We start from the raw sequence: 18,128 nt of genomic DNA, 5'->3' as shown, positions 1-18,128 counted from the left end.
TAGGGCACTTAACAGTATGTTCTTTTAATGGTGAAGCATCATTTATCCCCCTCCCTTCTCTGTTTCCGCCAAGGGTTTTTACATCGGTCAACTGCTCTGAACCCTGTGGCTCTGGATAATGTCTGGATAAGACATTAATCTCAGTGTTCTTTCTTTTTAAAGCTAGTTGACTCCTCTTCATTTTAAGATCTTCAATCAGTAATTTTCAATTTTTTTTTATCTCATGGAATACTGAGAAGGTGCTAAAATTGTCAAGACACACCATCAGTTTTTTTAGAATTGGCAAGGCACACCGCACTACCGGTAGAGGCTCACATATCTCAATGGCCCTACTAATAAAAGGCCCTCCCCCAAACTCCTGTAGCACACCTGTGGTTCATTTGCGGTGCATCAATGTGCCATGGCACACTGGTTGAAAATCACTGCCTTAGGGCGCAATCCTAACCCCTTATGTCAGTGTAGGCTACTGTGCGCCACTGTGAGATACAGGAAGCTGGACTAGATGGGTCTATGGCCTGATCCATCAGGGCTGTTCTTATGTTCTTAGTGCTTTCCAGCACTGGCATAGCGGTGCCAGTGGAATGTGTGCTGCATCCTGTAGTTGGGTGTTACTCACAGATGCCTCCTCAAAGTAAGGGAATGTTTGCTCCCTTACCTCAGATCTGCATTGCCCTTATGTCAGTGCTGGAAAGCACTGACATAAGGGGTTAGGATTGTGCCCATAGATGAATTAATTTGACATGGGTATGTTGTCATATATTAGTGCTTCTGGATTAAGGATGCTGGCGAGAATGGAAGATTCTCTCTTCTCCACCTTTCCTTAGGGGTGCTGTTACGTTTTCCAAACCCTTTCTGCCATGAACTTTTGTATCTAAAGCAGTATTTCCCAAACTGTGGGTTGGGACCCACCAGTGGGTTGCGACCCAGTTTTTGGAAGGTTGTGAAAAGTTTTGGGGGAAAAAATTGTTTGCTGGGATACTAACCTGTGGTATGAGGAATTTTCATACCCCCAAATTAAAATGTCACATTTTCCCATTTTCTCTGGCAATTGGTGTGCTGTAGATAATAAGTGAGCCAGTTTTAGCCTTGTACTGGCCTGGAAGTACCTATCTTGCTCCCTATTTCTGCCTTCTGAGTACTCTGGAATGAATGGAAAGATTTGGAGGAACATCCTTGAACTCCATTTCTAGCAAACATCTGCACACTTTACATAAAGTCTCTAGCAGCCTCGGGAGCACAGGAGCCTGATTACTATTGATTAATAATTTATTAATTATTATTAACAATAATAAATAAAAATATGTCCTTCTTGTCTCTCTCTCTTTTTTTGTCTAGTAGGTCATGATAGATTGTAGTTGTAAAAAGTGGGTCCTGGAGTTAAAACATTTGGGAAGCACTGTTCTAAAGAACTTATTTGTTGCTACACCATAAACACTTCAAATCTACCGTTTTCATCTTTCTTGTCTCAAAAGTATCCTGAAAACTCCTTCTTCTCTCCAAGGCCACACCTTTTTTGCTGTGACTGTGGAATGGCAAGGTCTCCTGATCTGCTCTACCACCAAACAGACATATATATCATTTCCAGTCTAAGTAGCTAAGCTCCGAGTCAGAATGGACTAGGGCTGCAATCCTATGCACGCTTTCCTGGGAGTAAGCCCCATTGGCTACAATAAAACTTGCTTCTGAGTAAACAAGCATAGGATTGGGCTGTAGGTTATGGAAATCCACAATAGGATCTGCCATTACATTAAAAGGTCAAAAAGCAGCCGCTGGGGAGGTAGGGGTGAGATTTGGACAGCGGTGTCACTAGGATTTCTGACACCCAGTACGGGAGGCCCATGCATCACCCCCGTGATGGACTTCCTTCCATGCAGTGGGTGGGGAAACGCCCTGGGCAGTGGGTGTGGTGATACACCATCATCCCGCCCCCTCGCTGGTTTTCTTTTTGCTATAATGTTTGATAGAATAGAGATATTTCAATGTGGTTTCTTCCATTGCATTCTGCATGAAATTACACATCGAATGATATTTAACTCGAGGGAATTATTCCCAAAAATCAGGATTTGGACCATTTTGGCCAGTAGTGGTGTCACCCCCCCTGTGCAAGTCACCCAGTGCACCCCACACACCCTTAGCAATGCCACTGGATTTGGATTACATGCAAATAACAACTTAAGGGAGTAATTTTGATCCAGAAATTCGTGCAGAGGAAAGAGGTGAATCACTCTTCTCCCAGCCCTGTGGTCTAAATCCAAATTCAGTCCTCCAACTACTTTTTATTAAAATTTAAAAGAGACCAGCGATCCAATCATGGATCTCTGCCATCTTATTTAGCTTGATCTTCATCCGGTGTCCAAAATTCCATAAATCTGGTAACCCCTGGACATCTTCTGCTTCTTTTGTCTGCTTCTTCAACCCAATAAACTGCCCTTTCCAACATGGTTCTCTAATGTCCCAATCCTATTATGGCCTTATGCTGACAGACCTGTGTTTTGGTAGCATAAGACCTCCACCACCACCTTGCAAGCTGCTCCAACAGCAGGTAGGTTGCTAACAATGGTGTGGAGTCAGGGACGACCCATGCTGGCAGGAATAGGCCGCCAAACCCACACTGGAGCAGGTCAATCAATGATTGGGAAGGTTGGTGGGTGGGTGGTTTGGAGGCAGGGACTGGGGCAGGATGGGGGCATTTCAAGGAAGGAATTTGGCAACATAGGTACATGTGTCTATCCCCCTTTTCCTCACCCAATGCATCCTCTCCCCTAACTCTCCTCAGACTTATGTCAGCTAAATAGCTGGCATGAGAAACAGCGGCAAGCCTGGGGGAGGGCAAGGGGACTAAAGTCCCAGGCGCTGCAACTCTGGGCCTTCTGGGGGCAGCACCACCACACCCCCTCCTATGCCACCTCTGCCTGCCCTCTGGGGCTGTTCTGTGGGCAGACAAAGCCTTGTGCAATGTTCAGACCTACTCTGAAAGCCTTCTGAGTCCTCCGGAGCATCTTTAAGCAGTACTTCCAGTTTTCATTGGAAAACTGGAAGTACATAAGAACATAAGAACAGCCCCACTGGATCAGGCCATAGGCCCATCTAGTCCAGCTTCCTGTATCTCACAGTGGCCCACCAAATGCCCCAGGGAGCACACCAGATAACAAGAGACCTCATCCTGGTGCCCTCCCTTGCATCTCGCATTCTGACATAGCCCATTTCTAAAAACAGGAGGTTGCGCATGCACATCATGGCTTGTACCCCGTAATGGATTTTTCCTCCAGAAACTTGTCCAATCCCCTTTTAAAGGCGTCCAGGCCAGATGCCGTCACCACATACTGTGGCAAGGAGTTCCACAGACCAACCACATGCTGAGTAAAGAAATATTTTATTTTGTCTGTTCTAACTCTCCCAACACTCAATTTTAGTGGATGTCCCCTGGTTCTGGTGTTATGTGAGAGTGTAAAGAGCATCTCTCTATCCACTCTGTCCATCCCCTGCATAATTTTGTATGTCTCAATCATGTCCCCCCTCAGGCGACTCTTTTCTAGGCTGAAGAAGCCCAAACACCGTAGCCTTTCCTCGTAAGGAAGGTGCCCCAACCCCGTAATCATCTTAGTCGCTCTCTTTTGCACCTTTTCCATTTCCACTATGTCTTTTTTGAGATGCGGCGACCAGAACTGGACACAATACTCCAGGTGTGGCCTTACCATCGATTTGTACAATGGCATTATAATGTTAGCCGTTTTGTTCTCAATACCTTTCCTAATGATCCCAAGCATAGAATTGGCCTTCTTCACTGCACAAGCCTGCACATCGCTGCACAAGCCTGGTAATTTAACCCACAGAGATTCTACGGTGGAGTCAGACCCACCTTCAATCTCTAGTTTGCTGGATTCTATTCCTTCCTTAACATATATGGCCACCCCACCTCCAACACGCCCCTGCCTGTCCCTCCTGTAGAGTTTAAAGCCTGGGATTGCGGTATCCCACTGATTCTCTGCATTCCACCAGGTTTCCGTTCTGCCCATTATGTCAATGTTTTCCCTTGTCACCAGACATTCCAGTTCTCCCATCTTTGCTCGGAGACTTCGGGCATTCGCATAAAAGCATTTGTACACAGAATGCCCCAGGATGGGCTGCTTTAAGAAGTACTGTTTAAGAGTGCTCCAGAAGCCGCAGAAGGCTTTCAGCATGGGTCTGAAAGATGAGTGAGAATCTGTTATGGCTGGGTGAGTATCGACGGGGAGGGAGCGGTGTGATACGGGGGGCCGGCATGTTGTGGGCCTGTGCCCCTAGGAGACACAGGGGCCAGGTCTGTAACTGATGGGAAACCCATTAGAGGCCAGGCAGCCTATGGGGAAATATGTAAAAAAAAAACACTGCATGCTATAGGTTGGCAGAGGATTGGACTGGGAAGTCCATTTCTAGAGCATTGTAGTCAGGGAGGCTGAAGAAAGTTTTTGAATGTATTTGTTAGGGTTTGGAAGAACAGTAATGGGGTTGAACCTAGTTGTTGTTGTTTTTTTAGTAGTTTGGGTTCAATCTTAAATGAAATTACAACATTTATTGACAACAGGTTGGGTTTTCTCCAGAAGCACTGAACGATGGTCCCAATTTCATACCAGAAGCTTCAGCACAGAGATATATTTTAAATATCTCTTGGTCTGTGTTGATTTCTTTCCAAAGCATCCACTTGTTCTATATGGTACTGAATGACTGAATTGAGGTGTATGACAGTGAAAGTGAAAATAAATAAAATATGCTTTACCTCTTAAAGCAGAAGCCCTTTTTGTAACCAGATTGTGCCTCACGTGATCAAAAAATGTAAGGGTTTGTGCAAGCATAAGCCAGCACTTTTTTCCACACTTCTCATGTTGGTGATTTTGGTCTTCTCCACATTCACTTTGGTATTGAACTAATAACTATGCAGTGAACAGTCACTTTGCATTAAAATTAGCAGCGCATGTATACAGACCATTAAGATAAACTGTCTTCATTTTAGCCATTACACATATATAATGTGTATTAAGTTTTGGAAGCTATCCTGACACTGCTTTTGATAACAGCGTCTATACAACACACACCAAGATTTTGGAGTTTGCCAGTACTGTTTAATATAAAAACACATACATACATCGAAAAGATTGTATTTTGGACAATTAAGACGTACTCAATTCTTTTCTTTTTTTTTAATGTGACATGTGGAAAGGAATACACTTAACTCTGAAGAGAGTGATCCGAGGAAAGTGAAACTTTCTTTTGATATGCTCACTAATAATTAAAGCCAGTTATGAGATGTATATAGGTGCTTTCAGATAACTTCTCAAAGAGATCTAGTAAGTTGATGTTTCCTGGTTCTCACATATAAGTCTATGGATGCTGCAGAATACATAACCTGCATATTTATCCATAGTGTGCCTGAAAATACTGTTAAAACTGAACTGAAGTGAAAAAAGTAGATGAATCTGTATTGCTGTGTTTAACAGCATGAATTAATGTATGGGGCCACCCTCATTACCCATGGGAGTTCCATTCCAGGACCCCCGGCAGATTAGAAAACCCATGGATAATGAAATCAGCAGGTTTCAGGGCCCTGTAATCCTCAGGAGGTGAGGGGAGCACAGCTCTCCTCACCTCCGAGAGCCCATGTGGGTCTGACCCAAGGGTTCGGGGACCCATGGATACTGAAATCCACAGGTCCAGAGTCTGCGGATATTGGGGGCCATCTGTATAAGGCTAACTCCTGCTTAATTTACACATGCCTGCAGTTTCACTCGGCACAATCCACATAGTGGTTTCTTGTGTAGGTCCTACTGAAATGAATGGAAGTTGCAAGGGAATATTGCTTGGTGGATTATGATTGACTGAAGTGGTCATGTGACCAAGGAAAGATGAATGAGATGCATGCTCTTCTAAAAATTAGATGCTCTAATCCAACAGTTAGTTGTGGTGGCAGCATCCAGTGGTACAACAGTCTGATACTTCCAATAATTATATTGTTAGAATGTTTTCCTAATTTTGTATACAATTATCTGGGAAGACTTAAGAATAGAAAAGAAAATGTATATATTAACATGATATTTTAATGAAAAACACTGTGAAAAGCAACATTTTTGTATTGCTAATGCTGTATAAGTACATCAGACCCTACACTCAGGTTTTAAACATGTAGCAGGTACTATTAGACCTATGGGGTTTGACTAAGGTGTCATTTGACTACTTTTTTTGCCAAAGAATAAAATATATATATATATATTTATATTGAAAGTCCCATCTCCTTTTCCTCTAAGGAATTTCTTTGTGTTGATGTAAACTAAAGAACATCCTCATATAATTTTTTTTTTTTAATTATGAAAAGCTTGAAAAATATTTACCCCAAATTTCATGCACAGTGGAATACTGAAATCTATCATAATCAGCTAATTCAGAGATACCACAAAAAATATACCACATGCTGGCAATGAAGTGAAAAGAAAGGAAATTCAGTAATTTTGTTTTGGAATGATCTGTTAGGTCATTTACATATATAATGATATCCACTCTGTAGTTAAGTTTCCAGTATTTGGCTTTAATCGTTAGCAACAATCTTAAGAGGCAACCGGAATTTTGAGCTGGAATGCATCCACGTATCTATTTGTAATTTCCAAGCTGTATTGCAGACCGTTCATAGATACAGCGGAAAGTGGAGGGTTGAATCTCCCAGTACTGCACCGGGTTACTAAACAGACTCACTCCTGAATAAGAAGCCTTTTTGGTGTTGTATCCAGGGGGGCAAAAATCGTTGGGGCTGACGGCAGCAATTTTGTTGTTGTGAAGGTAGACAACCTGGAAAATGGCAAACATTCGAGAAGTGAGGCAATCAAACCATTACAAAGAGCAAGAAACATCTGTCATGAATTAGTACAGTAGTCCGTCGTCCCCCCATATCTAAAGGTGATATCTTCCAAGACCTACAGTGGATGCCCAAAACCGTGGATATAGTGAACGCTATATACAGCTGGTCCAAATGCATGCACAGGGAGACCTTGTGGTAGACACAGAAATCTCTTTGTTGCCATCTCCTCTCTGCATCTCTTTGTTGCCATCTTCTGCCCCACACACATATTTGCATGCGCCTATATACTTGTATGGATGTTTATGATGCTTCAGGAGTACTAGAAAAGAGGCTAGTACTAACCCTAACCCTCAACTTCTTATCACTCCTCACTGACCCTACATTGAGGCTTCTTATATAACTCTTAAATCAGGGTTGGCCTTGGGACAATTTGGCCAATTGAGCCCTTGCCGAGGAAGCACAAAGTGGGCAGAGCAAACAGACTGGACCCTGACCACCACATACTTCAGGGTGCTACGCTTTGCACAGGGTGCTTTTGGCCCTGCCCCCGCCTTCGCCAATCATCCCAATGAATAGGAGAGAGCCCTACAAAATTGTTTTGCATTGGGCTCTGGATCTACTCAGGTCGGCCCTGCTTTAATTGTCACAAACTTGTATCTCTTCCTCTGTTTCTAAAACCCACCATCTTGCCCATAGGACTGTGGCCAATTCAGGCCCAGCCAATAAGAACATGCTCGCTAAACTTCAAAGGTCTGCAGCTTCTAACAAAGAAATCATGGGGCAGAGAAAGCCCCTCCAACACAGGGAGACTGGGATGCCATCATTTCTGGCTTTTGGGCTTCCCACAGACAGCTGAGTGGGCCACTATGGTAAACAGGATGCAGAATTAGATGGACCTTTGGCCAGATCCAGTAGGACTTTCCTTATGTTCTTATGTATAGCTTGTGTCGTGCGTCAGCAGAGACAAGGAAAGCACTAGTCATGACATTGTATTGATTTGTGGGATAATATGGGGAAAATATGGAAGCTGCCAGTGAGTTTAGGAAAGTCACAGAGTTTCTTAAGCCTGCTAAGAACAGCTGAAATTACTGTCCCTGAGATCACAAAAATAGGAGGTGCACAGCAGATATGAGAGAACATGGTAGAGCAAACTGGAGAGGCAGTTGAAATCAGTACCGTCTCAGACCCAGATCTGCTTACCTTGAGGAAGTCAGTTGTATCGTGGGCCTTCAGAGCCCTGGTGGCCTTCCCCACTCTACCAATATTGCACATAATGAAAAGGGCAATTGTTCAATGTCATTCCCTGGAGCTGTGCATGGCATACTATAGTGGTTTGAGAATGGGGAAAAATACTACAGTCAACTGCCATATTAGAGTCAGACTAAACATGGCAACAAAGGTGTACGGTAACCCTTTGCATTTTGTTTGCGTTAGGTCACTAGCACACTGGAAGAGGAGCCTGAAATGGAACCAAACCACAGAGGTGGCAAGGGGCTTTAGCTCTTGGACCCACTGCAGGTCGCACCCTGATCCTGGTTTCCCTCTGCTGGTTTCCAGTGGATAAAACCCATTTGGTAATCAGGGGAGGAACGCAGCACAATCACAGAGCTAATGCTTTCTACCCCCATCAGTGGTGTAGCTACAGGAGGGGTGGTGTGGTGAGTACTGCAGATGCCAAAATGTGTAAGCAGCTTCTCCCACTTGCCGTCAGAGCCATTCTGGGCAGCGATGACAATTTGGTTGGAATAGCTCTGGTGGTGAATGGGAGGGGCCGCTTACATGGCGCATTGTGGCGCCTGCACTACTTACCGTACCACCCTCGTAGCTACACCACTGACCCCACCATCAAGGTTTCAACTTGTTCCCAGCCTCGAACCACTTTCTGTGTTTGCTGTTAAGTGTAGTTACAATTACCGCTCGTGTGTGTAGTGCATTAAACCACATTTCAAACTGTGGCGTGATCAAGTCCATACAACATACTTTACCTGTATGTATTTGTGTTCTCCCAGCCCACCAGGGACTTTGCCAAGTTCATTGTTGTTCAAATGGAGCTCTCGTAAATGAGGCACGTTGGCTAAAGAACCATTGTCCACATTCACAATGTTATTGAAAGCGAGGCCAAGTCTGTAAAGAGAAAATATTTTGCAAGCTGCAGTTAAATAATTGCGCTCATTGTCACTGGAGAGGAAAAACACACATTTCTTTCTCATAATTGAGCTCGTTTTGTACTTGGACATCTTTACATTGTAAACAAAAATTGAATGTCTAAACTAAGGCTGCAACGCTATGCACACTTTCCTGGGAGTAAGCCCCACTGAACACAATGGGATTTACTTCTGAGTAGACATGAGTAGGCTTGGGCTCTAAGTTTCTTTTTTTTCTATTTTATATATATTCTTTAGCTATATGACAAAGAAACTGTGTACAGTTTAAAGCTTACTCCCAGGAAACTGTGTACAGGATGGCACAGTTATGACCCAATCCTATTGGCCCCATATACTGCTGGAACAAGCGTTGTGGCGGGATATGATGCTTTCTGGGTGTTGCAAAAGGTGACGTGCCAGAGGGCATGACATAGCAGCAGGCAGTCATCTCCTTACAGCAGCAACCTCTGGACGCCTCCCACCATAGATAAGTGCGTGTAGGGGCAGGAGGGGGCCATGGGGGAGAGAACAGGACAGTGATGGGGCAGGGAGGAGGGTGGATTGAGACCAGGAAGGGGGCCATTTTGGCAGCAGTGGTATCCACCAAATCCTGATCTGAGTCATACTTTTTTTTTAAAATCAAGAATCCAATTAGCATTCCAACACCGTGTGCTGCTTTTGTGTGGTGCAGTAAAAAGTAAATAGGCAGAAAAGGAGGATGCCAATTGAGCATCCTGCAGACCTCAGTTTGCACACTTTTCCAAAGCTGATTATAAGAACGAAGCATTGATCTATCCCCATTTCAAACGACTCAGCTATTCCTACTCTCTCAGTGATTTAAATTTCATCCCTGTCAAATAGACTCCCATTAGCCTCTAGCATTTTTTGGTCCTCTGTCATCACTATACTACTTCAGATACATTTCAGAAATTGAAACAAATGTAATGAAAGCAAACAAGCTGTCTCCATCAAAATAAGAACATAAAAGCATTATCATTTGCCACCATCCTACAGGTTTGGTTCATTTCATTTTCGGAAGCTAACGTAATGAATGAATGGCCAGGCTGTGAACATTTGGATGATTTAATCCATTTGGTACCAGGTTGCGGTTAAAATTAAATGTTAGCATCAGATCAGTTTGAAGATCTCTGTATATTATGCTGCAGCTAGGGGGACCTGTTCAACCAGAATACCAATATGTAGGACAGAGGGTGTGTCTGTGTGTTTTTGCTTTGTGTAGAGCAGCTTAGAATATACCTATTTGTGCACATTTGGAAGAACAAGCAAGGGCAATTAAATTTAAGATGACTGATTCTGCTTTGCTTTTGTACAGTCATTTTATACAATTACAACAAATATACATTCCAGCCTCAACTGAGAATCTGGTTGAGCAAACGCTTGAGTGCAAGTTTATGTTGCAATAAAATTCAGAGAAATTTTAATTGATAGATACAATAATATGCTCAGTTAGAAGATATGCTATGCAGCCTGGGAAGTGTTCTATTAAGGCTGCAATTCTATCCGCACTTACCTGGGAGTAAGCCCCACTGAATATAATTGGACTTACTTCTGAGTATACATGCATAGGATTGGGCTCTAAGCTATGCTTGGAGAAGCCTTGGGGCCCAATTCTATCCAACTTTCTAGCATTGATGCAGCCGTGTCAATGGGGTGTGTGTTGCATCCTGTTGTGGAAGGGCAATCATGGAGGCCTCCTCAAGGTAAGAGAATGTTTGTTCCCTTACCTTGGGGTTGCACTGTGGCTGCATCAGTGCTGGAAATTCAGATAGGATTGAGCCCTTAAGGCAGTGGTTTTCAAACTTTGGTGTCGCAGTGCCCCAGCATGAAGGCCCTGGCCTCTGCCCCCTTAAGGGGCAGGGGGCAACAAGGAGGCAGGGAAGAGGCAGTGACACGAAACCCAGGATCGCATCGCTAAGGGGACTGCAGGGGCTTGGCTGGACTTACCAGAGCCTCCTGCAGCCTCCTGTGAGCATCTGCAGGGCTCCCTGGGCTTCTAAAAGTGAAAGTGGAGCGATTGTGCTCCACTTCCAGTTTTGCGGAGTGGGGCACAATTGCTCCACTTTCACTTTTGGAAGGCTGGGGAGCCCTGCAGATGGCCACGCAGGGCTCCCTGCACCCCCAGGAGGCTGCAGGAGGCTCTGGTAAGTCCATCTAAGCCCCTGCAGCCCCCTTAGCGACGCAATCCTGGGGATCCGTCGCTGCCTCACCCCCGCAAGGACTTAAAGGCTCTCAAACGTTCCCTGAGAGTTTGAGAACCATTGCCTTAAGGGAACAATTCAAAGCTAGAGAAGTCATTGAAGTGGTTAGATATCAGTTTTCTTCAATTAACCCATTTCTGTCCAGCCCACAGATGTACACCTTCGATCCCTGTTGCGTATATGCAACGTGGGGCAGAAAAATGCAGTACTGTTGCTCTTCAATACAGCTAGCCTGATCTAGCCCCAAAGCACTTGAAATTATCTATGAACAGAATGACATTTTGGCTACTGAGGAAGGTGGCTACCAGTTTTGCATAACACTGGGAAGGTATATCAAACCGTCATTACTTAGCCAAATTGGCGAGTCCACCTAGACTATCCGCATCAACTTTCGTGATTTTGTTGCCGTCAAGATGAAGCTCTGTGAGAGAAGTGGGAAGACCTGCAACGAGAAGATGAACCCAATAAAACTTTTCATAGCAAATAATAGGACAGGATGGTCATTTGTCAGGTTCAAGGCATGCTTACACGGGCACAATTCATGAGGTTAGCTATACCTGAGCAATTCACAACTGACCTGTGATCTCTGTGCTGTTTAGGTCAGGGTGCGTCTACTCTGGAGTAACACACATTTTGCTACTGCAACACAGTCTGGTGTGGTGTTACCACTGGGTCACCCTTCACCGTGCTAATGGGTAGAAATCTGTAATGCCTTCTTTCTAATCTTCTTGCAATACAGCAAGTCAGATGGAATTCAAACCCAATGACCTTTTTTCCATTGAGAACTTATGGGAAAATTGCACTTGGAAGAGCGAGATAAGCAGCACGTCTACTCAGAAGTAAGTCACATTAAATTCAATGGAACTTCCAACTTGGAATGTGTGTATGGCGCTGGTTCTCAGCCTGGTGGATTGTGACCCACCAGTTCATGAAACACTTTGCCCATCCCTTTAAGGGGCAGGGGAAGAGGAGAGACAGGGAAGCGATCCCCAGGATGGCATCCCTAAGGGAAGCGAAAAGGGGGTGCTTGCACTTACTTGGACTCAGTGAGAGCTGCTGGAGGCAGCAGGAGGTGCAGGGTTCCCCAAGGATTGTAATGTTCAAATGGAGACATCACAGAGCACCTTCTGCAAACAGGAAATGCTCTGAGATTGCTCCATTTCAAGATTCCAAGCCCTGGGGAGAAGTGTGCTGGGCTTCCCGCATCTTCTGCAGCCTCCAGCAGCCCTCACTGAGTCCAAGCACCCCCCCTTTGCCCCCTTAGGGACACAATTCTGGGGATCACTTCCTTGCCCATGCCCCTCAAAGTCTGAGAACCACTGATGTATAGGATGGCAGCCAGGCAGCCCAGTCCTAACTTTCTGCTCAGCAATAAAGCAACACTCATGTGGCATCCACTGAATGTGGTGGGGGAGTTTTGGCTTCTGAAAGCCTTCTTGACGCATGGAAACATTTGTTTCCTTGCCCCAGGGAAGGCCTCTGCCAACCCAGTAGGTCTACTTAGGCTTGTGCCATCTATATAGCTGGCACAAGTCCAAATGGACCCATGAAGCCAGATCAAGCCTGGGAAGGGGGTACAATTTGGCAGATGCCACTGCTACCAAACCAATTCCCTTTGTGGTTCTGATCCTCTCTCCTCCCTGCCTCCATTGCCATCCCATTCCACCCTTTCCAGTCCCGTTCCACCCCTCCCCACCTCCCTCCCACCCCTGTGCTCTTTTACTGGCGCCAGCAGGCATCTCTGTTTCACTGGTGCTTGAAGCTGGCCATTTGCCACTTGTGACAGCGGACAGGCTGTGTGCTCCAGCAAGTTGTGTTTGCGACAGCCAGAAAGCACATGACGCCACTGGAACGCTCATTCTGGCGCCATAACAAAGCAATAGGATTGGGCCATAAGTGCTTTAATTATTCTTTGTGCATTATTTCTTTGTGAGAAAATCCAGTGCCTTCAAATGCGTATGTAATATTCACAATTAACACCACACAGGTATTTACCATTTCAATACATTTTTAAATACAAATACATTGAAATACCATTGCGTCTCACCTCCCCACCCTTGTCAAGTTCTAAAAGTAAAGTGATAACTGGCTGTACAAAAGTTCAAAACACTTAGTCTATCCTCATGGTCTCCCAAATAGTGCTCTTACCTTTAGGGATGCTAGTTATATTGGTATCTGAGATACGGATATAGGAGAGTCTCTTCATTCCCTGAAAGGCTCCATTTTCAATACCTGAGCTTTTTAGTGGATTGGTGCCCAGTTCTACACAAAAGGAAAAAAAAATATACATGAGTTGTATTGTTCATAATATCAGCAATCTTCTGTTGGCAACCTTCAGTCTCGAAAGACTCTGGTATCGCGCTCTGAATGGTGGTTCTGGAACAGCGTCTAGTGGGGTTGAAAAGGCCAATTCGGGAGTGACAATCCCTTCCACACCGGGAACAAGTGCAGTCTGTCCCTGGTCTGTCTCCCTGGCTATGGGCCTTCCTTCTTTGCCTCTTTGCCTCGGTCTGTTGGCCAAGTGTCTCTTCAAACTGGGAAAGGCCATGCTGCGCAGCCTGCCTCCAAGCGGGCTGCTCAGAGGCCAGGGTTTCCCATCTGTTGAGGTCCACTCCTAAGGCCTTCAGATCCCTCTTGCAGATGTCCTTGTATCGCAGCTGTGGTCCACCTGTAGGGCGCTTTCCTTGCACGAGTTCTCCATAGAGGAGATCCTTTGGGATCCAGCCGTCATCCATATGGCCATATCAGCAATCATTAAACAACAAATTAAGATTTCTCCCCAACAGTGGCATCGCTGGGGGGTGTAGAGGGTAAGGGTCTTGCTGAGCGATGCGCACAGGGGAGTGACACCACTACTGGCCAAAAAATTTTTAAACCTTGGTGTTTTCACATAATACCATCATGTTATATATCATTCAATGTGGAATTCCGTGCAGAATGCAGTGAAACAAACGGCGCTGAAATATCTCTGTTCTATCAAAAGTTTTAGCCAAAAAGCAGGTGGGCGGGGCAATGAAGCATCGCCATGCCCACTGTCTGGGGCATTGTCCCGCCCACTGCATAGATCCATCATGGGTGTGACGCACTGGCCTCCTGCACTGGGCGAGGCAAACCCTAGGGGTGCCACTGCTCCCCACTGCTCTAATTGTGCTCAGTTGAATGAGCCATAGATTTTCAGCATTATGCTAAAGAGAACCAGTTCATGCCATTCGTTTTTTGATAGCCCTGGAAAGTCGGTCCATTATCTTACACAAGGGTGATGTTCCAGAGTCTGCGCATAATGCTAAAACCAGGTATACTCAAAATTACCTTGAAAATCCCTTACATGAATGAAACTGGAATTATTGCTTAAAGCAGCGGGAGAAGCCTCAGATGGCTTCTTGCCTACTGCTGAGTGCCCGGCTGTGCCTCTCTTGCCAGCAGAACAGCTCGGTTGGACAGGCAGGGTGGCATGGCAGGTGAAGGTGGCAGGGACACGGCGAGCGCATAGCAAGCATGGCACTTGGGGTTTTTGTCCCCCCTGGCCCCATCCCAGGTCTTGCCACTGAGTGTGGCAAGAATCAACATTGTGATTATGATGCTTTCGCCTAGCTTTTTTCTGCCAAATTCCACAGACATTTTAAACGTTGACGTCTTATGTTCTGACCCACTCGTACATCAGCAGTGATGCATACCTACGACAATCATATTATTCAGCCCGCTGAAGACAGCTTTCCTTAATTTGGTGATATCGTTCTCATGAGCCCGCAGTTCCTGCAAGCTTTTGGGCATGTTCTCGGGAAGTTCCTTCAAGCTGTTCTTGGAAAGATAAAGTCTCTCTAGTTTCTTCAGAGGAGCAAAGGCTCCAGGGCTGATCTTGCTGATTTTGTTGTTAACGAGGATCAATGCCTGTAGAACAAAGTAGCAAAAGAGAAGATCTCGTTAATTGCACAAGGGCATTCTATTACCAGGAAGACATATACATTTACTAGAAAAGGAGTGGGCAAACATTTTGGCAGGGGGCACACATCATCTCTCTGACACTATGTCAGGGGCAGGGGGGAAAAAGAATTAATTCACATTTCAAATTTGAATCAGTTTACAAATATGAATACATTCGAGATGGAACTTTTATATAAATGAATGCATTTTACGGAATTTCACTGAATTTATTTATAATACACTTGAGAACTAATATAATAATATAATATACAGTATTTATATACCGCCTTTCTTGGTCTTTATTCAAGACTTTATTCAAGGCGGTTTACACAGGCAGGCTTATTAAATCCACGCAGGGATTTTTACAAATTGAAAGAAGGTTCTCTCTTTCAAGAACCACCACATTCAAGGTGTTACACTCCGATCTGGTTTAACATTCTGGCCTCCATCCTCCCACGCTCAGAGCAGATGGAATTGCTTGGCTTCAGCTTGTCAGCTGCTCCAAGGTCGCACGGTGCCGGTGGCCTCGAACTGGCGACCTTGTGGATGTTAATCTTCAGGCAAATGGAGGCTCTACCCTCTAGACCAGACCTCCTGCCCTGAACTATAATAACAGGCATGTAGAACCACATGAGAACTATGAACAGTTTGCCACACTGTCCTCCTACACAGTGAAAACATTCAGACCAAGCCAGAAACACATGGAGATATAAGTTGTTGAGAGACAGTTGGGGGTGGGTGGGTTAAAATAATGTCCAGGGAAAAGCAGAAAACACATGGAGGCTATAATGGGCCTTGCTCTAACTCGGCCCACAGCTCACTTCTGATGGTCATGACTGGCAGTTGTGGGCCAATGTGGGGTCCAACAGTCTCTGATGGATCAGAGCCTCATTGGAGACTGAGACTCCCTGCGGGCCAGATTGGGGGTCCTCGAGAACCCCTGCACTAGAACCCTAGTTCTTCCCTGCTTTGTGGCAAAATCTGCATTTTGCCTTACATGTGGTAAAACCATCAGGGCCAGATTGGGGTAGCTGAGCCTGGCCTGGAGCAGCAGCGTAGCTAAGGAGAGGCAAGGGGGGTATTTTGCCCTAGGTACCAAGCCTTGAGTGGGTGTCAAGCTAGCTTGACACTAGTGGTCAGAATTGTGGAAATCTTGGTATTTATGAATAACAACATCCTGTTATATATCATGGCGCAGGTAATTTAATGCAGAATGCAATGAAACAAACCATGTTGAATTATGTGTATTCTAGCAAGCAGTATAGCCAAAGATGCAGAAAAGGAAAACACAACTGCATCATGTAACAAAAAGTAGACTTCTTTGACTCAAAACTGACCAATGAGACTGATTGTTCTGAGAGCAAATGAGGTGTTGCTATGATACAGCATGGAACAAATAAAGTATTAGGATGAGTCAGCTCTCATTTCCATGGATCATACATAATACAGTTACCCCCGCAAACTGGGTAAAGAGCTGCTTTTTCAAGTGGAACTCCTCTTATATTTTTAGCAGGAGGAGAATAACTGTCCCTCTTCACCAAAAGACAGTGTCTTTTCTAGTGGCGGTTTGCTGGTGCTCATCTGCATCTTTTTTTATTGTGAGCCCTTTTGACACAAGCAACGATTTAGTTATTTGATTGTGTCTGTAAACCACTTTGTGAACTTTTTCGTTGAAAAGTGATACAGAAATATTCTTTATCATCATCATCAGAGCTAATACAGGCGTACTCTGGTATCCGTGGATTAGGTATCAGCAGTTTCAGTTATCCGCGGTTCTGTGGATACCAGGGATGCCCTTTAAAAAGATAGGGAAAGTGAAGGAGAACACTAAAAACAGCTTAGTTTACATAAACCCAGCTAAACCATTGCATTTTCAGGGCTGCAGGAAGTCTTCCAAGCTGCCTGCAGCCTCTTCCTGGTCATGCCAAGACTCTTCCTTTCACTCAATGCCATGCCAATATGACATTACTCATGCTACGTTCACATTGAAACTGTGCCTTGGCTGCATATAACATTAGCATGCCAATATAATGCCTGCCCAGGAGACAGACACCTGTTACACGCATGCATTCTCTTTGTGGCATCCAAAGGGATTTAAATCTCCTTATTCCTCTGTAAGCTTCCTGCTCTGCAATGGGACTCGCACCAACTCTTTAGCTGGCACAAGTCCAAGAAGTGGGTGGGGAGGCTACCAAAACAAGAATAGGATCTGGTGCACACCATCACCACCAGATCCACCCCCTTAGCCTCCCCACACAATTCATCCCCTTCCCTTTTTTGCCCCCTCCTCTCCCTATCACAGTCTTACCTGTTCTGGCAGGTCCAGAGAGATCTTCCAACCTCCCTGATTTGCAGATTGAGTGAAAATGACCATTTGAGAATACCATCCATAACAGCAAAATCCTGCAAACATGTACTAAGAAGTAAGCCCCATTCAGTTCAAAGGAGCTTAATTCCAGGTAAGTGTGTAAAGTACTGCAGCCTGAGTACTTCCAAACAGTGCTATATGTGGATAAGTGTTCTTGACCATGACCTTGGCATGCACTCACAGGACTGATTCAAACATGATGACAAGCAGGCAACCCCTTATCAACATGCATTATAACTCATGCTTAGTTTCACATTGAAACTGTGCCCTTAGCATTATTAGGAGGTGTGGGGGGGGACTGTGGGCTGCACCGGGTGACATGCACAGGGGGGTGACACCACTATTGATCAAATTTTTTAAAATCTTGGTACTTTCAAATAATACCATCATGTTATATATTGTTTGATGTGTAATTTCATGCAGGACACAATGAAACAAACCATACTGAAATATCTCTATTCTCTCAAAGGTATAGCAAAAAACCCCAGCAGGGATGGGTTGATGGTGCATCACCATGCCTTCACCCACTGCATGGGACAAGGTTCATCATGGGGTTGAGGTGCTAGCATCCTGCACTGGATGATGCAAACCCTAAGGATGCCATTGCCATTAGCTGCTAAGCATATAACATTAGCATAACAGTATAATGCCTG

General features: G+C 44.9%; 1 protein-coding gene across 1 annotated transcript in view; it reads right to left on the bottom strand.

Moving 5' to 3' along the window:
* Positions 1-5,077: 5,077 nt before the first annotated feature.
* Positions 5,078-18,128, bottom strand: part of DCN (decorin) — a 49,075-nt gene continuing 36,024 nt past the window's right edge. Inside the window, exons 4-8 of the mRNA XM_066633228.1 lie at positions 14,861-15,074; positions 13,335-13,448; positions 11,535-11,628; positions 8,809-8,947; positions 5,078-6,813 (exon numbers count right to left, since the gene is read on the bottom strand). Coding sequence (XP_066489325.1) covers positions 6,619-6,813; positions 8,809-8,947; positions 11,535-11,628; positions 13,335-13,448; positions 14,861-15,074 — 756 coding nt within the window. The 3' untranslated portion in view covers positions 5,078-6,618. The remainder of the gene's footprint in view (positions 6,814-8,808; positions 8,948-11,534; positions 11,629-13,334; positions 13,449-14,860; positions 15,075-18,128) is intronic.

The sequence above is a fragment of the Tiliqua scincoides genome, chromosome 7 (genome assembly GCF_035046505.1).
Source record: "Tiliqua scincoides isolate rTilSci1 chromosome 7, rTilSci1.hap2, whole genome shotgun sequence".
NCBI lineage: Eukaryota > Metazoa > Chordata > Lepidosauria > Squamata > Scincidae > Tiliqua > Tiliqua scincoides.
Note: the sequence above shows the minus strand (reverse complement) of the source record. Positions and strands in the feature narration are given on the sequence as shown.